Source organism: Ictidomys tridecemlineatus, chromosome 3 (assembly GCF_052094955.1).
Source record: "Ictidomys tridecemlineatus isolate mIctTri1 chromosome 3, mIctTri1.hap1, whole genome shotgun sequence".
In the NCBI taxonomy this organism is placed as follows: Eukaryota; Metazoa; Chordata; class Mammalia; order Rodentia; family Sciuridae; genus Ictidomys; species Ictidomys tridecemlineatus.
This window is the reverse complement of record NC_135479.1, coordinates 166,226,105-166,247,511: the sequence shown is the minus strand read 5'-3', so window position 1 is coordinate 166,247,511 and position 21,407 is coordinate 166,226,105. Positions and strand designations below refer to the sequence as shown.

The following is a 21,407-nucleotide window of genomic DNA, read 5'->3' as shown; positions in this document are numbered from 1 at the left end:
CTGTAAAGCTTTGTTTCACAGTAAAAACGATGAATGCTTTCAGGAAACACCACCATTCACACCAACCAACTTGTACGTGTCTATTTTCAAAGTTAGTTTGAGCTCAAAAGAATGATTATCTAAAACTGTAATAAAAAGCTACCTATCTTACTGTTCAAAGAATACATAAAAAAGCTTGAACGTAATATTTATTTCGTGAATTTACAGGTGAGGTCATTTACAAAGAAAAAAATACAGACAGATGCAGCTTTCAGTGCAGTTTTCAAATAGTTTCACAACAGGCAATAGTCTGAGAATTTGGAATGACAGTATTGAATGGCACATGCTTCAGTTCCTTTTTTTTTTTTCTACCCAACCCAAAGGAGAAAGAAAGGAGAAGAGTAGAAGAAAATGTCAGTGGTAATGTAAATGCAGCCATGCAAATAAAAACTTTTTTTTTAAAGCCAGAGGTCATTCAGAGATGTAGAACATTCCTATAGATACATAATTTAAGAACAACAAAAAAAAAAGCACAGCTCTCCAGTTTTCCATTATCCCAATCTTAAATTATGTTAACAATCCCAACTAAAATCTGTTAGCGGCCTCAATATTTTCCAAAGACTGACTTTGGAAGAAGAATCATTTCTAATAGTTTCTAAAAAGATAGCATTTATAGACAAAATCTTTTTGGTTTCAACAGGATAAAGCACCCTTTTAAAGAGGGTAAATGTTCCTTTATTTCCAACAATGTAAACTATAATTAGACTTCATTTCCAGAAAAGTGTAACATAAGGCTTGTTCTTTTACTATATTCAGACTTAAATAAATCCCTCCCTATCTGATGTCTAAAAGAAAAGACCTGTTAAGAACACAGCCCTTCCCCCACATGAAAGATCCTTTTGCATATAAGCCAAAGGATGGTCTATAAAAGTAACAACTGGAAATACACTAAAGTGATTCCTAAGTAGGGAGGAGTACAGATAAAACCAACAGAACAAAAAATCTGCTGTTAGTATACCTAGTGAAGACCTAGAAATGGGCCATTAGTCCTTAGAGGTTAAGGTTAGCACAATACAAAAAAGCACTCTGCATGTATTCAATGTCTTTGAAAATACTGGCTCAAAATTCCTTAAGCACATGTAGCCATAGCTAAAGCACTATCTATACCTGTCATTTCAAAAAAATACTATGTTTTGAAAAAACCAAACAAAAAATCCCCAAAACCCCCACAACTCTTCTGGCTCCAAGACTTAACATCCTTTCTGAACTTAGCCATATTTTCTTCACTAGAAAATTTAAGCAAATTAAACACTCCCATAAACACACTCCATGTTTACTTGGGCTATACACATAACCTATACTTTTTTTTTTTTTTTAAAAAGTATGCTTAAAATAGTACTTATTGCAGAAAAAGTTATTGGCAATTATGAACACCCTTCTATTTCAGCTTACCTTTTTTCCTGGTCCACTTCTCCATTATAGTCTTCTTGTACAGATTATCAATCAGAATATCTTGACTCCTGCAAAATTTACTGAATGAAAACCAGCTGTTGTAGACTTTTAAATTTCTAAAGTTCTGCAGAATCAGAGGCATTGTGCATGCTGGCAATGGTTAAAGGATCGCTCGATTTATTTTAATCCCCATTTAAGCTTTCCATCCTTAAAAAAAAAAAAAATCAACTAAAAAGGATTAATTGAATATAAAAGAAATTATTTATACACTTGTTAATTTAAAAACAACATATTGTAAAACTCACATTATACACACACATATATTTATATATTTAGACAAAATCACCCAGAACATAATCCACCCCCACCCCATTAAAAAAAAAAAAAACTGAATCAACAAATCAAAGTTTTTATTTGCATGGCCAAATTATTACTATGCAACTTTGTTTTAATATCCCTTTCACAGGTTCTAAGCTTTTGTTGCACAGGGAATAAAAGCTGCAAGACTGTGAACTTCCTTCAACAGCCACGCCCACAACACCTAAACATGAAACAGGTAAAGAATGACAACACCACAAAGGGGAATACTAAGTTCCACCATTCAACACAGTTCATGAGTGTCCTTAGGGTTCAGTTGAAGAGGGGGTAAACTTCTTTTAAAAAGAACGTCAGTCTCCTTTCCCCTTGTTTTATAATGTTGGTGGTTTTAATCCATATTTCTTTGCAACTTCTGTCTGGGCATGGGCAGCATCGCAAAGTGAATACAGATGAGCCATCTCCATTTCTGATTTGGCCAGGTTAATAGCTTTGTTGAACATGTCAATGGCTTTCTCCATGTTTCCTCTAAAAGAACAAAATGTTTAAAATTCTCATATTAAATAGGCATTTCACAGTATCTAATAAAGTCTATAAGTGCTGCTACATGAAGTCTGACAAACTAAGTTTCAACTATGATTCCAATAAGATAACTTCTTTCATAAAATAAAAGTGTCTAGCACAATGAAAACACTTAGGGAATGTTAACTACTTTTACGAATACTGTGTGCTTCCATTATACCTCTTACATTGTTTATAGATAAGGGGCTACACTTAAATCATATAGGTTATTTAAAATCATAATTCTGTTTGGTTCCTCAAGTTTTCATGTTTCTGGTGAAACACGGGCTCCTTTAGAAAGCAGGGACCACCTCAGAGAACTGAAGCCTTTCCTTCAGGGGCCTTAACTTTGAAGGTTTATGCAAGCCCACCTTCTTTCTACCTCTTCTCTTACCACCCTAAACCCAATCCCATGCACTTCTACTTCAGTAACAAAGAGACAAACAATCTCCATTCTTTGACTCTGCCACACACTCATTCCTGCTACAACACTCAGATTATTTATTGCCCATTTGCCTGATTCTGGTCAAATCCTCACCTTTGTAAGGCTTAGTTCAAATACCATATCCTCATGAAAAATATTTTCCCTTCCAAAAACAGGGAATGAGCTGCTTTAACAGCTATGGGCCCATAGTTCTATTTAATTCCATGCATAGTTAGATGAATGTGTATTTATTTACATCATAATCTTACTTTCAAGTTCCAGAACCTAGTATTATGGCTGATAATTACTGTTTTTTGAGTAAACAGATGAATATGCTTGGGCAACAAGATAAAACTGACCTCTTAACAGTCTTAAGTGTGGCTAGGCTTTATACAGTTAATGAGAAACAACTGTTATTGTTTTAACTATGTAAATGTGCATACAGGTACGTAATCCAAAAACAAATACTTATAAAGTCTCTAGTTATATTTATTAAGTCTTCCAGTTAGACTCTAAGAGGAGGAACCTCTAGAGTGACCATATTTAACTCACTACAACGTATGCCTATATGAGTGATTTATTTTTTTAAAGGGGTCTTTTTTAAAAAAAATTTTTTTGTTTAGTTGATAAACCTTTATTTCATTTATTTATATGTGGTGCTGAGAATCAAACCCAGCGCATCACTATGCCAGGCAAGTGCACTACTACTGAGCCACTGTCCCAGACCCTGATAAAAAAATATTAAAAAAAAAGTCTAAGTTGTTGATAGACCTTATTTATTTATTTATATGTAGTGCTGAGAATTGAATACAATGCCTCACATGTGCTAGGCAAGCACTGAGCTACAATCCCAGCCCTAGTCTTAAAAAAAAAAACACAAAAAAACCCTTTTTTTAGGAGTTCAGATATTAGATTAACAGCTAGTAGATATGCTAAATACTAGCATAATCAGCGATTTTATTCATTCGTTCACATTAGTTTTATTTAAACGTAAAGTAAGATTTACAATGGAATTCTTGTTTTTTAATTGTAGGTGGACTTAAGACCTTTATTTAATTAATTTATTTTTTTGTGGTGCTGAGGATTGAACCCAGGGCCTCACACATACTAGGCAAGTGCTCTATCCCTGAGCTAAAATCCCAGCCCTTACAATGGAATTCTTAAAAGAACAATTAACTAAAATTTCACCAAACCACTTGATTAAATAAGGGGTCTCAGCAGGATTTACAAACACCTTAAATGCAAAGTCTTTTTATAGATTCACCTTTCTAAAAAGATTCATAACTTTGCTCAAAAACAATTAAGAACAAATAACCTATTCTAGTAAGAGAATATATTATTCAAATTAACAAATTATAACTATTTACATGCAACTGTCAGTACAGAATGATTCAAAAGAACCACACAATTCATTATTCTGTCTCTCTGTAGCAGGAAAAGGATCCCAGGAAGCCAGAATGATGGGGAATTAAGAGATATTGTGCAAATTCCTAACCAATGATAGTGACAGGATTAGCAATTCTGGCATCGGTGAAATATGGACTTGAATTTTGTATTTGTTCCTGACTCACTGTGTAACCATGTTAACCTATCTGTCAGGGCATTAGTTTCTGCACTGTTCACCTGAACTCAGGATTTTATATTCTCCATCTTTTATAAAGAGCGGGGTATAGATCAATTTAAGTAATATTTGGAAAACACCTCAAGTTCAGTACTTGACTTTGATAAAATAGGGACTCAAATGGAAGGCAATGCCACCATTAAGATGCTGTACTACAATAAGTCCCATGCTTCAACAATTATACCTGTAAACGTAGACCTTTAAAAGCAACTCTGGATATAAAACAAGAAGTTATGGGAAGTCAAGAGTTGGAAAAAAATAATTTGATACAACCCCAATTTGAAAGAAAACTCATGGGGGTTCAGAAGATGTTGCAACTTGCCTACTTGCTTGTTCCTTGTCTGCTGCTTTGTAGAATACAGATCTCATGGCAATCTGGCTATCAATCTTTCTTGTTCTATACTCTCTAAAATATTAGCACATTACATGTGTTCTTTTTTTCCCTTCCAACATGAATCAGGTGAAAAGAGGAAAGAATACCCGACAGATATTAGAGGAAGACTTAGTTTCTGTTTTTAATGCATAAATTTAACTTATACAACTTTTACAAGTGTGATTTTTAATTTTAAAAAATGATAAAATGAGGCAATTGAAAGTTACATAGTTTCAAAGGAAGCTTGCATCAATAGGCATAACTACATGTATGTAATGAGAACAACAAGGTATCCTATGGAGCTGCCAAAAACTTGCTAAGAACAGACTCTAGAATTACCTTTGCACTTCAATAGTTCCCATGGTTTCATATGCAAAATCACATTTGTTATCAATTTCAATAGCTTTGCTGATAAGCTCCAAACCTCTATCCAAATCTTGCTTCCACTGAAGCTGAAGTAAACTGCAAATGCAAAAAAGCAGTCATGTGACCATGGCTCAGTATTAACAGAAACACAAATGTATTACACAATTTCCATCCTCAATAAATTTTATTTTGACTTATAAATAAAAACTACTCAAAGCAGTACATAGTCAGCATCACATTGTGTGTGGATTTTTTCCCAACCTATTACTGGTTTTATAGTCTAAGTTGCTTATTAAAGAGAAAAAACAAAAACAAAACACATCTGGGCTAGGGGTGTAGCTCAGCAGTAGAGCATGAGTTGTAAGGCCCTGGATTCAATTCCCAGCACCATCACAACAACACACACATACAACACAATAGTATCCAAAGGTCTGGGATCCATTATTAATATTTTGTATAAAAGGATTGAATCCAGGGGTGCTTAACCACTGAACCACATCCCCAGCCCTTTCCTATATTTCATTAGAGACAGGGTCTCACTGAGTTGCTTAGGGCCTTGCTAAATTGCTGAGGCTGGGCTTGAACTTTCATTCCTCCTGCTTCAGCCTCCCAAGTCGCTGGGATTACAGATGTGTGCCACCACGCCTGGCTTGGGATCCATTATTGACTTGCCTTGCATTCCTTAATTTTTACATTTTTAAGCGAGGTTTCTTTTTTCTTTTTAGTATTTATTTTTTAGTTTTAGGTAGATACAATATCTTTATTTTTATGTGGTACTGAGGATAGAACCCTGTGCCTCATGCATGCTAGACAAGCACTCTACCACTGAACCACAACCCCAGCCTGAAGTTTCTTATATTTAAGTACACAAGGATAGAAATGCACACTCTGTATTTTTCCTATTTTGATATAAGTAATGTTTGACAGGATGCTTTGAAGTAAAATTGAAACCCTTAACCTAGGGTAAAAAATAGGACATTTATTAATTTTATATAAGAATGAAACAGCATTTATAAGTGTTAGGAAACTGGTTGATGAACTCATAGATACCACAGTCCCATTCCTCAAAGGCCAAAAGAAACCCACTTTATTACAATGAAGGAGAAATTTAGTATCTTATTGGAACAAACAGAACCACAAAAATACATACCCTTTATGAACATATGTTGTGGCATTATCTGGTTCCAAATCAATACATTTATCATACATTTCATCAGCTTTACCAAATTGCTGTTGATCTGTTAATGCCTATGTGAGGAGATACTTCAGTTATATTAAAGAAAACTGTTAACCTAAACAGTTAAGAGTATATTGCTTATTATTATTAATATTTACTTCATTTATCCATTCATTACCAAATTATGTTTTAAATAATTGTTATTTAAACTGAATTAAATTTTACACCTTAATTACTGGAGTTTCTAGGTGGCACTGGTATAAATATGAAATCTTAACTGTCCTCTCATTTTTGAAAGTAGCTATATATAACCAGATAATTTGGGAAATTGTGGAATAAGAAAATCCCACTCTGAGTGACAGTTCTAATATTACAATCTCACAAGTATGTTCGTCTGCTTACTCATAATTTATTATAATATATATCTTAAGGGCAATACTCACTTGGAAGGATAAGTTAATAAGTTAACCTGTATGTGTTAACTGTTAGTCATTCCTTAAAAGATGACTGATAATAAAAGCAGACATCAAGTAATTTGAGGGCGGGGGGGATGGGACACTATGGGTAGAGGGATGCTCTACCACTGAGCTACAACCCCAGTCCTTTATATTTTTTATTTTGACATTTGGTCTCAATAAATTGCCTAGATTGGCCTTGAACTTTTTGATCCTCCTTATCTAAGCCTCCCAAGTAGCTAGGATTATAGGCAAGCACCAATGCACCAGTAATCAGGTACTTTTACAAAAATTTCAAGGCAAAAATAGATTATATGGATACCAGATCATGCTCAGAACTTTCAGAGTTCTTAGTGTTTAAGCCCAAGTCTTGAGGATTAAAAACAGTTAATTTATTTAATTATATTTGTGGAACTACTGAAGTAGGACTTACATTTAAATATATGTGTATATGTATAAAAGTTACATTACATTTAACTATGTAAATAAAAAATTTAAAATTTCAGTGCAAATACACTGTCATAATGCGTATACTAATAAGACAGTTCATATAAGTCAAGTCAAACCAATTTTGAAGGTGTAACACTGAAAAGGAATGTGCAAGTAAGAAAAGCTCTGCAGAAGCAGGGCATGGTAGCACACACTGTAATCCCAGTGACTCAGGAGATTGAGGAAAGATCACAAATTTGAGGACAGTACTGGTAACTTATTGGGATCCTATCTCAAAGTAACAAATGGTTGAGGGTGTGTATCTTGGTAGAACACCCCTGGGTTCAAACCCCAGAACCACAAAATAAATAGATAAATATTAAAAAAAAAAAAAAAAAACTTTGCAGAAAAGTTGATAGTATTGGTTTCTTTAAAGCTACTCAATGGCCTTTGCTACCTCTTAGCTCCTCATAGAAATCTGCACCCAAAAAAGCCCTTCTAAATTCCATGATGGTAGTGACACTTTCTGGTCTGTTACTAATTAAGGTATAACCCCCAGTATACCCAATTAATACAAATGTCATCTGATAAAAATGTACAATGGCCTTATTTGAACTTTGACACATTCTATAAAATTTTTATATGTAATTAGCAACCAATGTTTCATATTTTATTATCCCAGGAACTATAAAGAACTATGACTAAGAAATAACATTATTTCAAACTGAGGTTAAATGACTTCTGGATTGTTTCATATCCCATAATTTCAATCCTGATAATGCAGGAATGTGAAGGTCCCTCCCTAAATTTCCTTATAACCTGCCTCAAGACAGCATGAAGAAAACTAAAACTAAAATAGGCTACCTTAAGAATGGTTGGTGTGTGTGTGTGGGGGGACTTAAAAAGAAAAAAGAATGGTGTAGGGAGAGGAATCTATCAGGGTTATTAATTTTTAAATGTTTTTTGAGTTCTGTGATGTTTGTGGGGAAATAAACTCCAACATTTTTTTGTAATAAAAAGAGTCAGAAAATCTATACACTGATGAGATTGCCAGTTTATGCAGATACCAAAATCAATTTACTCAGAGGGGGCAAAGTATAACTGAAGCATTAAGAAGCTCATCATTTTTATTGAAAAAGGTGATTTGAAAATTAATTTTTCAAACAAAACAAAACTACCCTGCATTTATTTTAAAAGAGATAAAACAATCATCATATTTTGTATACTTCAGGTTAATAAGCCTTATGATGTTCACTCAGAGAAGAAAGACACTCATAACTTCTTGTTTTAGCAATCATTGTGAGCATATTACATAATAATGCACAGAACCCTGGTTACAAATCTATTTCAATAAATAAATACTGTTAATACTATTATTTATTTTCAAGTCATCTTAAACCAAGATAATAGATGTTGCTAAAAGGGTAATACGAATTTTCCCAATTGTCAAACTATTCTGCCTATTTCCAAGTTACTAAGTATTGAATGCAATTTATATTTAGTGATTTATATCATAAAAATATGCTGTGAAACATTTGTAGCATTTATGTTTTACTGCTCTAGCCATATGCCATCAAATTCATATGCTTGCTCTATTCTTTCTTGTCAGTTCAGAACCTGTTTTTAAGTCATGTTCCATTGAATGACTCATAAATTAAAGACATTTGTAAAAAACAGCAAAAAAAAGAAAAAAAATTATTAGTTTTTTAATTTCAGACTCAACTAAAAGGTTAAATTCAAGTTTAAATTCTACTTTTCATAGCTTCAGTCCTATAACAATAAAGCATCAAAAATTTTAGACAAACCAAAAAGAAATTAAAATAAGCCATTAAATTAAATTAAAAAGCCTAGCTAACCATTTAAAAGGACAATGATTAAACAACAAGAAAATTCTTCCTATGTTGGGTACAGTGGAAGGTGCCCATAATCACAGCACTTAGGAGAATCACTTGAGCTCAGAACTTCAAGGTAGCCTTAAAATTGCCTTAAAATACCCTGGGTAAAAAAGTCAAGGAAAAATAAAACACCTCTCCATGAATATTTTCCCCATCCAATTACAAACAATAAATTTTCCTAAGGTAATTAAGCAGTTCTTCAAAAATTTGTTGTTGAAAAATCACATTTACCTGAGCATACAGTGCATAGCCTTCAGCACACCTTGGAAATTTCTTTATGACCTCTTCAAAACCTTTCATAGCTGCCTGGATTTGTGAAGAATTGTTTCCTGTATATGCCTGGCGATACTGTTTAAAAAAACCAAAACATAGGTGTCAAACCAAGAATTCAACAACTTCTAGAACATATTATAGAAAACACAAAATTACATAATTCTTTCCAGAAAAGCAGGTGATTTGTTATAATTTGTTGTGTCCAGAGGGTTTCAAGGAAATATCACAGCAGCAGGGAACCAAAGAGCTAGCCTCAAATTTGGCAATTATAGGTTTGCGCCAGTGTGCCCAGCTACATGGAGGAATTTTTTTTTTTGGGGGGGTGGGGGAGTACCAGGGATTGAACTCAGGAACACTTGACCACAGAGCCACACCCCCAGCCCTATTTTGTATTTTATTTAGAGTAGGGTCTCACTGAGTTGCTTAGTGCCTCACTCTTGCTGAGGCAGGCTTTGAACTCATGATCCTCCTGCCTCAGCCTCCTGAGCCGCTGGGATTATGTGTGCACCACCATGCCCCGCAACATGGAGGAATTTTTAACTTGATAAATTTTTGTCTCATTTTTCATCTATGAGTGTGTTTATGTTGTAAATGCAATTTCTTTTTTTAAAAGGAAAATTCTTTTAGGACTCTGGCTACTTAATTTTAATAAATTCACCTTTTCAGTTTTGTGTTTCCGAGTGTCAAGGAACAGCTCCATAAAGGAAGAACGAAGACAACAGTTATGTGGTCATGATTATAAACTATTTCCTCAAAATGCTTTTTTTTCCTATGCTGTTCTATTCTAGAAAAGCAGACCAGTTCTGTTTAGGACAGCATAAACCCAGGATCAAATATCTGTCAAGATGTACCCCCTGTAGTCATCCTTTGGGTGAAAAACAGATTTTTCTGAAAGACAATGAGATACTCATTTCTGTTGACCCTGCAAATAAAATAATTAGGAATTACAAAACAAAGTACTACTTACCAATGCAAAACATTTCTGAGCTTGTGCCAGAGCAGACTCAGGTCTTAATCTAATACATTCATCAAAATCTGCCACTGCTTCTTCAACTTGATCAAGCAGTATTTTCAGCTAGGAAAAAAATACATAAATGCAATTCAAAATAATAAAACTAAATGTCAATAGGTACCCAGTGTCTCTTCTGTTATCATAGCTAATATTCAGTATGTAGTAATTATTCAATACCGAATTAATTTGTAGAAACTAACCTATAATTAAGAAAAATGTTCAAGATGAATTAAGTAAAGGCCAATTCAAATTGTAAACTATTATAATTTTTTTTCACAGCTATTGGAAATGATGTAAGAAAATCAAGAAATTCTCAAAACTGGTTACCAATAACTCAATCTATAGATCAGAACCCTAGGTAAGAAACAAACTTACCTGTCCTCGGTGGTGATAAACATCTGCATTCTGAGGATCAATGTCAGCAGCCATGTTAAAATCCTGAGTAGACAGCAAAGGCTGCTGCTGTTGCATGTACATGCTGCCTCTTTTGATGAGGGCGTTTGCTCGAAGCTATGGACCCAAAACAAAAGGTTCATCATTACTCCCCCCGCCACACAATTTAGTTGTTTTAAAAAAACAAACTGATGGAATTTACATGCTATAAAGGTCATCCCTTTAAAGTGTACATGTCAACAGTTGTTTTTAGTATCACTTTAGTTGTTTTAGTATCATTATCACTAGACTGTGCATGGACCATTCAGAATATTCCATCATCCCCCCCCCCACCAAAAAAACTCCATACACATTAACAGCCACTCCATTCTCTCCTACTCTCTATCCCTTGAAAAAACCACTCATCACCTTTTCATTTCTATGGACTTGCATATTCTGGATGTTTCATATATAACGAGGTCTTTTTTTTTTTTTTTTTGTACTGCTTCTTTCATTTAGCAAATGCTTTTAAAGTTCATGTGTGTCATAGCGTATATTATCCATCCTTTTTTTATGGCTGAATAACATTTCATTGTAAAGATATATCACGTTTTATTTATCCATTCATCACTTGATGGACACGGGGGTTCCTTCTATCTTTAGTTATCATGAATAACAATGCTATGAACATTCATGGATATATTTGGTATATACTGAGGAGTGAAATTGTTGGATTACATGGTAACTATATATTTAACTTTTTAAGAAACTGGCAAAAAGATTCTACCATTTTACATTCTCACCAGCAACAGGAGGTTTCAATTTTTCTACATCCTTACCAATGCTATTATCCATCTTTTTGATTTACATCCTATTGTCTGTTTTTACTATATAGCTATCCAAGTAGGAATGAAGTGACATCTCATTGTGGTCCCCTCATCACCATTCTGGAGACTGAACCCAGGACTTCGTACAGGCAAGTGCTCTACCATTGAGCCTTTTTTTTTTTTTAAACCCCTACCCATGCCCCTTAATTTGAGAAAGGGTCTCAATAAGTTGTTCAAGTTAGCCTGGAACTTCCCTGCCTTAGCCTCCCAAATAGCTAGGATTACAGCTATTTGCCAATATGCCCAGCTCTCATTGTGCTTTTGATTTACATTTTCCTAATAACTACTGATGGCAAGCATATATATTTTCATGTTATTACTAGCCATTACAAGCCCTTACCAGATAAATAAACTATGAGTGTTTTCTCCCATTCTATGGAAGGTGTTTTTCTCTTTTTTAATGGTGTCTTTTTTATACAAAAGTTTTTTTAAAAATTTTAATTAGAGCAGTATAATTATACACAGTATTTGGGTTCATTGATAAAATTATTTATACAAGGAATCTGGTTTCAATTCCCACTCCCCCCTTTTCCCCTTTCTCTCGCTCCCTATTTTCTCTCCTCAACTCTAATCTTTTTAATCCTTTATTTATTTTTTTACTAATGCTTTCTACTTAAACATAAAGGTGAAATTTCCTTTGGTACCTTTACATGTGACTATAACATGATTTTGTTAAATACATTCCAAATTTCTTCCCCTTTCCCTTCCTTCCTCCTTCCCTCTTGTTCTCTTCCTTCTATTCCACTGATATCCCCCTATATCTTGATATCGATCTCATCTCCAACTGTCTTCTTTCCCTTATTTTGCTCTAGCTTCCATGTATCAAGAAAACATTCAACCCTTGATTTTCTGAGTCTGGCTTATTTTGCTTAGCATAGTTATCTCCATTCCTATCCATTTACCAGCAAATGCCATTATTTCATTCTTTTTTGTGGCTGAGTAAAACTCTATTGTCAAACATAAAAGTTTTTAATTTTGATGAAGTCCAGTTATCTTTTTTTGGCTATTTGTGCTTTCAGTGTCATATCTCAGGAACCCCTGCCTAATAGTATTATAATAAGCATTTACTCATCTGTTTTCTTCTAAGAGTTTTATCTTCTAAGCTCTTACATTTGGAAATCTGATCCATTCTGGGTTAATTTTATACATGGCATATAGCAGATATCTTTACTACTTGCTGTTAATTAAAAGTTCTGATTAAAAAAATAAATAGGGGCTAGAGATATAGCTCAGTTATATCAAGGTAGAGTGCTTGCCTCGCATGCTCAAGGCCCTGGGTTCAATCCCCAGCACTAAAAAAATAAAAAAATTTTTGTTCAAAGCAACACTATGTAGGTCAATTACATGTATATATATATATATAAAACGAGAATGGACTCCACATTCTTAAAAAAAAAAAAAAAGTTTAATGCCCTGTTTCAAAAAAATAAAAAGGGGCTGGGGATGTAGGTCAGTGGTAAAACACCCGTGGGTTCAATCTCCAGTACCAAAAACAAACAAACAAATAAACAAAACCCAAAGAAATAACAGATCACAAGTCTTCACAAATATCAGCAGGAAATACATTAGGAAGTTATCGTCAACTAGAAAATCTAATTTTGAAACTTTTACAAATTTTAAGCTAACTTTTATCTTCCCCAATATATGAATGATTCATTTGGAAGTGAAAGAAACTACTGAGTTCACTTAATTCAATGAAGAAACAGGCTACAGAGATTATAACACTAAGAAGGAATGTAGTTAACAGTTGGCTAACTTGTGTCTTGTAGCACTAAGTAAAAGAATCATGTAATTCAAGATATCCCCATCTTAATTATGAAAATTATCACAAACACATTAAGAACACTTGGAAAATGAAAAGCTATCCCAACCACACAACTACAAAAAATTTCAGTATAGGTATATATCACATTTTTAGAATCATTATTTCCTTCCTATAACACAAAATATATTGTAGTTTTAGAACCTGTTTTTTTTTCTTCCTATAACAAAACCTTTCTTCTTATTTGTTTAGTCTCATTAAACATGTTTATAATCTGGTATTATGGATCTCAAGCTACTTATACTAGTACCAATAACATTGCTACATTATCCTTATCATTACCCAAACATAGTCCAATATAGTAGGAAATAGCTACACTGGGAAGCTGAAACTACTAGATGTTACAAAAAAAATTACTTTCCTAGTTGAAGATACATATTATTAATATTTATCTTTTAGATTCACTACTCCTATTTTCTCAGCATTAGGTATAATTTCATCTGAAGCAAAAATACCCTTTTGGAGAATGACAAATAAAATGCTAAAATAGCTGGCAAAATATCTATAAAAGCATCATTTCTATTTTTTAAATTTTTCACATGCACATACAGTTCAAAATGTACCTTCACATTAGCTTCTTTCAAACTGATGACCTTATCTAAATCAGGTTTGGCTGCATTGGCATTGCCAATAAGCAGGTAGAAGGTAGCCCGGAGTAATAATGCTTCTGCCATGTATTTGCCTTGAGCTTCTATTTCTTTTGAGCATTCACTTATGATTTTGTCATAGTTTTCTTCTTCCATGTACTGTTTGGCTTTTAAATATCCAGAACTGAAGATGAAAACAAACAGAGGTAATGATTTACTATGAAAGGACCAAATGCTAAAATCTTGCCACATTTATCACACCTATTTTAAGTAATTATCTATGTTGCCTTAAGAAGTTAATCAACCAGTGTGGAACTGGAGTTGGAAGGTAGAAGTTAAATGAATTAGGATTTATGAGGCAAAATGAGTTTTTCCTGATGGCTTAGTTGGCTGTTAAAAAGAACCTGCAGAGTCAATGGCAGAATTCTGAAGTTAACACCTTGGCTTAGATACATCAAAAGATGAGCTAATCAAAGACACAGACTGGTCTGTAAGGATCCTGGCTTATTTTCCTTCCTGTCTGGCACATTGATAACACTCAACAGTTGTTTAATGCCTAACAGAGGAACAGAGAAATAGGAAATAATCAAATGAGTTTACTATCATAGAAGCCAAGGTAAGAAGTATTATCAGAGCCGGGCTTTGTAAAGATCACTGTTTTGTGGAGCACAGACTGAAAAAGGGAACAAGATTGAAGACAGGTAATTACTAATGGACTCCTCTTAAGAAGATTCACGTGTTACCTAAAAGAACAGACCTAGAGTTATTAACTGGACTTATTAAAGAAGAAAATTTAAAGGAAGACTCTCCTATCAAATAGGACTTTAAAAGATGCTTGTTTTTAAAACTGCAGTGAGCACAATATTGCTTATTATTCTTTTAAGGTGTTAACTTGATACATTTCAGTAAAAACCATACTTTGAATTCTAATCTTACCATGGGCTGGTGATATGCGATACAATACTCTTGTATGATTCTATGCAGTGGCAGCAAGCCAGTTTCCAGTGAGCCATGGGATCATGAGGACAAAACCAATACTCTACAGCGTACTATGTTGCTCAGTTATAATACACAGTAGCTTAAAATACATTTGACTTATGGTATTTTCAACCTTTGACATGTTTATTGGAATATAACTCCATTAAGTCAAGGAACATCTGTATAAGACAGTATAAATTATATTTTCTCATTGCAGTTGTTATATTAGGTATAAAGAAAACTGGCATGCAACTTAAAAGTTATATCAATTAAACTTTGCACTAACATTTTCTATAATCATATTCTAATAGTTCTTATACTCTCTTTTATTCTTTAGGTCACTGGGCTAACAAACAGAAACAAATCAAAAGTAAAAAGTTACTCCTTGTTGAGAACTGAAGTGCTAAGTAAATACAATCATGATCTCTAAACCCCCCCAAAACCCTGCAAGGTAACTATTACAAAACTCCTAAATAACCATGCAAGATAACTACTACTAGCTTCATTTAAAAGATGATGAAGCTAAGGCTACGAGTCAAACAGAATTTAGAAATTTGAGGACAAATCCAGTTAGTGTTCTGATGAGAACTAGCTATGTCCTGTCATCTCTCAATATAGCTCTTAAAATAATTAATTTCATTTAGTTTTTATGAAAGACTGTTTCCTTACCAGAAGAGGAAATTATTTACATCAATTTACATCATATCAGTTATCTCAAACATTTATTTCCCAACTATGATTTTTAAAAGAACAATTTTAAAAATATCAATTAATATTTGAACATCTAAAAAGTGGCAACAACAATAGAAAAAGTGGGAGATAAAGATCAAAAACAATCTGCTTTCCAAACCCTCTAATGCTTTAGATGCAAAAATCCAGTTATATTTTACTACTTGAACAATATTGCTCTTCCATCCAAAATCATTTAAAAATGTCATGTTGGTACTAATACTATGCCTTCTCTTAGAGGAGAGTCAGATTTCACTGCAAAACAAAAGTGATAAATAATGAATGGGAAGCAGGCTAGATGGCATAAGCTACCTTGTATGGCTAGATCTCCAGTTGTAAACATAGCATCATGTGCTTTGGTTTTAGCTCTCTATAAGATCAATCATCAGAAGTCTAAAAAATGGTAATTTCCTGGGCAAGCAGAAAAAACCTTGAAGAATTTACTCCTTAAGCACTCCTACTAAGCACCGCACAACATATAAATTGAAAATAACATGGCTCTAACATTTGGGTGTTGAGCTACACGATAATTTTCAAGTTAGTGCCTCTGTTCAAACCAGCTGACTTGAGAATATCACAAAGGACTTAAAATAGCAGGTTAGTCGTGGCAGTAAAAAGTTGAGCCACCAGAAAAGTAACAAACACACAGTAGAAAGAGAAGTATTTTTACAATAATAATGATAATATAGATTTTTTTAAATTATCTATCCATATCTGTGGATACTATTTTTTTTTTTTAGGTGACTGAACCCATTTAAGCTCAAGGATAAGTACATGGCACCAAAAAATCTGTTCAGTAGACACCATGCTTAATATACTTACTTTTCTTTTACTTCTAATGCTTCTCCTTCCTTGTCTTTATCTTCATCAGATTTCTCTCCTTTCAGCATGGGCTGAGAAATGATATCATCAGTGAAAGAACTGAAGTAAGATTTGATAAACTGTGGAGATGGCATCAGAGGTTCACGATTCTGAAATTTAACCATGTTTTAAACTTATTGAAATGAGAAAACACTAATCAAGAAAAAGGATACACACAGCATAACACTAAGCATAACTGTTACAAAAAATGTTAAAATCCATTTACCATGGGCTTTCCTCTGAAGATTTCCATTACTGGCAAAAACCACTGAAAGTCATATTGCATCTAAAAAAATGGTAATTTCCTGGGCACATTTCCTATATTAATTATTTATTTTTGGCATAGCTACTTGATTCATAATTTTTTGAGTTCTTATTTCTCCTTATGAAGCATAATTTTTGAAAGTTTTAACATAGTTATAACAAAGTTATAACATAGCCAAAGAGCTCTATTAAGATTTATTATATTTGTTTTGTGGTATTGGGGATTGAATCTGGGGTGTCTGCCAGACATTTTTGAGACAGGATCTCCCTAAGTTGCCAATGCTGATCTCAAACTTGCATTCTTCCTGATTAAGTCTCCTAAATGGCTAGGCTTACAGGTGTGTGCCATCAGAACCCAGCCCTCCATAAGATATTTTTTGGACTTTTTTCAAAATTGAACCCAACAGGTTTAAAATGAAAATATGATATTTAATTTTTATGTATAACAAATGTCATCATTATTATCTTGGTAGATTTTAATGTCTTTGTATTTAAAAAGGAAAAAAGGAATCTGGCTTTGTAAGTAAATTATCTAATCTCAGATAAGTGTAGGATAGAAGAAAACTGAAAAAGAAATCTAAGGGGGACCTCATTGCTACAATTGTGCTATGAATATGTCCCCAGTGCAACACTGTTGGGAGTATGGACTTTATAAGAAGTGAATAAGTTATGAGGCTTCTATCCTCAAGAATGGATTATTATCATTATTTGAGAAGTGGGTTAGTTATCAAAATAGCAGATTCCTTATAAAAAAAAATCAACTCTTATACCTCTATAGAATGACACAGCACAAAGACACTTACAGATGCCAGCACCTTGATACTGAACTGAACTTCCTAGCCTCCAGAACTATAAGAAACAAATTACTTTCTTAATTACCCAATCTGTGGTAGTCCGTTATAGTACTACAAAAACACCTGTATTTATCTTCCTGCTTTCCCTGGGAAGAGATTCAATTTGTCTTAGAGTAAAACAAAAAAATATTTTGAATCAAAGGGATCACTTATCAAGTGACAAATATGCCTCACTTCAATATTTCACTAAAGACAGATCTGAGAAGAAATATATAGTGGCAATCATTTATCACTTTATGGGAAAAGCTTAAATAGAAATGTAAATAGCATTTACTGGAAATTGGGTAAATTACTAAGTCTTTTAGTTTCCCATTTTAGCTTAGAAATGAGGCTACCACCTCCCTGCTTTCCACACGTGGTTAAAATTTTAAAATAAAAATACTATTCTATAAGCAATGGACTTAACTATCACAGGAAAAGGATAAAAATTCTGCCACTTATTAGTTACACAACCTCATTCATGTCATTAACCCTCTAGTTCTCATCTCTAAAATCACAATTGAAATACTTCCCATATTTATTTTATAGGGTTGTTAAAAAAATCAAAATAATATGAAAAGTATTCTGATTTACAAAGTAGCATATAAAGTGATTAAAAAATATGTGAAAAGCAATATGTAACCTATGCAAATAGAGGTTATTCGTATTTTCTTAGCACTTTTGCAAACCAACTAGTCTACTCAAAAGTGACATTCTGTAAACATATACAAATAAACTAGATTCCTTCAAGTCTCAATTATGAGACCCTAATATGATGTTTCACAAAGTGTTTTTGAGGAATACCAGCCTTATAAGATACTCAAGGAAAAAAAGTTCCATAGTTTTAAGATACTGAGACCTATTAGTTATATTCTTCTTATACTTTCACAACACATTTTAGTATATTCAAGTCCTAAGGTGAAGAAACCTGTAATTCCACTAACATTTAGAGATGAAAATTACATACACACACAAACACACACACACGTATATGTACTGAATCTTTTGCTACTCTCCTAGAACTCTACTTACTTCTTCCCTTGGCCACTTAGCTACAACAGGTCTTTTACACTTAGTAACAGTCTCTCTCACTAAATTGTAATTCTATAAGGTAAGGGACCCTATTCCTCCAGCATAGAACTTTAATAACTATTTGTTGAATTAAATAAAACTATTTCTTTAAAGGCCAAGTAATAAATAGAGGTGGACTCCAATGTTCTCCAAGTATAGCACTCAATAAAGTCTATAGTACAACTGAAAAAGGATATACCATAAACTCAAGCTCAAGGGAAAAAAAGAAACATAATCCAGTTACAATTTCAGTTGTTACCCTTATCACCATGCCTAAATTCAAGTAGCATAAATTAAAAATTACCCTTTATAATGTATTACCCCCCCACCACCACCACCACTACCCAACTCAGATTAACTTACTTTGTATTTTTCTTTGGCTTTCTCTTTTCCAAGAAGTTTAAGAACTTTATCAGCTAAGAGCATGCTTTGTTGATTTTGGAACCCTTCTAATATACATACAGCAGTGACATCTAAAAGTGATCGGAACATAAGTATTAGTATGAAATTACTGCAGTTTACAAGATTGGTGATTCCTTAACCATTCAAAATATTCAAAACAATGGCTGTCCCTTCTCTTTCTGAACTCAATTTTCTCACAATTCTACATCTTTGCTTCTCTGAACAAATCAGTCTGTTGTTAACATTCCCTTGATAACTTTGGCTAGTGACAATGTCTTTCTTTTTCTTATCCCTTTTCTTCTAAAACTCCAATTTAGGTTACCCCTTTCTAAACCAACACTCCTATCAAATGTCACAATACAAGAAAACCTCAAATTCTGCTAAAATGTTCTCTAAAGCATTTGCATTTGATAATGCAGATTTTTTTTTTTAAAAAAATGAGCCTTTTAAAATGTTACTTTGGTCTGATGACAAAGTGATAGGTGTGCTTTCCATTTGTGAGATCCTGGGTTGGATCCCCAATATGTGGGGGAGGGGATATTTATAACAACACTAATTATGGCTAAATGTTATTGATGTTTTAAAAGCAAATCTGAACATGTAGCAGAAAGCACTTTTATGCTGTAGATATTACACTCTGGTTTCAAGCTTTACGTCAACTAGAAAAATGTACTTCAGTGTTCTATTATTTTAATTGCAGTTTTGGAAGCAGAAAAGGCCAATTAAAGGCAGTAGAACATTTATAGCATTTATTAAGAATAACAAATTCACTTGAATGTTTTGTACCAGTTACATAATTTGCAATTGGGCATAAGATGTCTGAAAATATGAAGGACAAAAAAAGTGTTTTCTCTAAGACTCAAGTAATTTCATATTTATATAGGATATTAACTGAAAATATGCAGAATCTTAGAAACACTATCACTTGCTAAAACCTTTTTTCTAGTTTTCTTACTCATGGAGTTATACCAATCCTTACTAAATGCCAAACTTAAAATGTGTGGTGTATAAGCTCCAAATTTTAATACCCATTTAACACCATAGTTGAGAACAAAGATAATATTTAAATATCAGCAATTTCAATTTAAACTAAAAAACAATTGGGGAAAAATTTAACTTTTTATTAACGAGAATTAACTGATTTATCTGCTCACAAGATAAAGTTTCATAAATATTTACTAATGACCACAACATCTCTAGTAATTTTTATATGTAAAAACAAAAACATTCTTACCTTCTAAACATTCCTTCTTATTGTCTAACTTTTCATGGGCTTTTGCACGTCTGAAGAGAGCTTTCACATATTTGGGATTAAGTTCAACAGCCTTTGTACAATCTTCGGCCACCTCTTTCCATTTTTGCTATAATTTAAAATATTGATAAGAATTGAAATGATCAGAGTCATCACATTAATAAAAGTACTGTTCAACAGACATCAGTTTTCCAGACTTAGCAGGCCAAGTATTTGGAGTCCTATAATAAAAAATGTATTCCCAGTACAAAGAATTAATATCTACTATATACTATAAAAGCTCATACAAATATCTGTGCTAAGGCAACCAGATATTTTTTAATAAGGCAATGGACATACTTAGGACATCTTTCTACCTCCAAATCTCCAAAATACCTGCAGCTTTTTCATACCATTTCCTTCTTTGCTCCTATTAAAACTGAGGAAACACCCATTTTCATCAAAAGCTAACCCTTCTCTCATGAACTGGATCAAGTACTTCACTCTTTCAGCTATCTCTTCTCTGCTTCTCTTCTAAGCCATTTCTATAACTATAAAAACACTTGCTCTAGTAGAGTCCATCTTTTAAAATTCCTTATTTGATTCTGTAACTCCCTATAGCTATCCCCCTCCAACCCCAAGGGCCAATATTCCAGAGTTGCCACTTTATTTCCACCTATCTCACTGGCAGTTCCTTCTCAGTTTCCTTTTTGAATTCTCTCCCACTACTTGATCTCTATCTACATGCTGGAATCTTCATGGCCTCATCACTTCTCTTTCCCTATACGATTATATCTACTGTCTTTCTATAATATCTAAAATAAGGTTCTTAAATTTATCTCTAGCCCAGATCACTTTCCTAAAATACAGACATTTCTCAAGTTGTCTACTCAGCTGTCTCATTCCTTTCCACCCACTGGTATTAAAACCCTTGCTTTTTGCCTTTCACATCCAATTCAAGAGGCAAGTTTCGTTGGTCTTCAGTTTCCTTCATGTCACGCTGAGGTTACTGCAATACCTTTACCTGGGTCTTCCCAA

At 33.4% G+C, this 21,407-nt stretch overlaps 1 protein-coding gene across 2 annotated transcripts in view; it reads right to left on the bottom strand.

The window, feature by feature from the left end:
• Window positions 1-175: 175 nt before the first annotated feature.
• The window catches only part of Tomm70 (translocase of outer mitochondrial membrane 70), a 33,607-nt gene continuing 12,375 nt past the window's right edge, over window positions 176-21,407 (bottom strand). For both annotated transcript variants that reach the window (XM_078044377.1, XM_005335060.5), the window contains 10 exons: window positions 20,373-20,499; window positions 19,100-19,209; window positions 16,530-16,678; window positions 13,977-14,184; window positions 10,708-10,842; window positions 10,288-10,395; window positions 9,279-9,395; window positions 6,242-6,339; window positions 5,065-5,187; window positions 176-2,274 (listed from right to left, as the gene is read on the bottom strand). In XM_078044377.1, coding sequence (XP_077900503.1) covers window positions 2,121-2,274; window positions 5,065-5,187; window positions 6,242-6,339; window positions 9,279-9,395; window positions 10,288-10,395; window positions 10,708-10,842; window positions 13,977-14,184; window positions 16,530-16,678; window positions 19,100-19,209; window positions 20,373-20,499 — 1,329 coding nt within the window. In that variant the 3' untranslated portion in view covers window positions 176-2,120. The remainder of the gene's footprint in view (window positions 2,275-5,064; window positions 5,188-6,241; window positions 6,340-9,278; window positions 9,396-10,287; window positions 10,396-10,707; window positions 10,843-13,976; window positions 14,185-16,529; window positions 16,679-19,099; window positions 19,210-20,372; window positions 20,500-21,407) is intronic.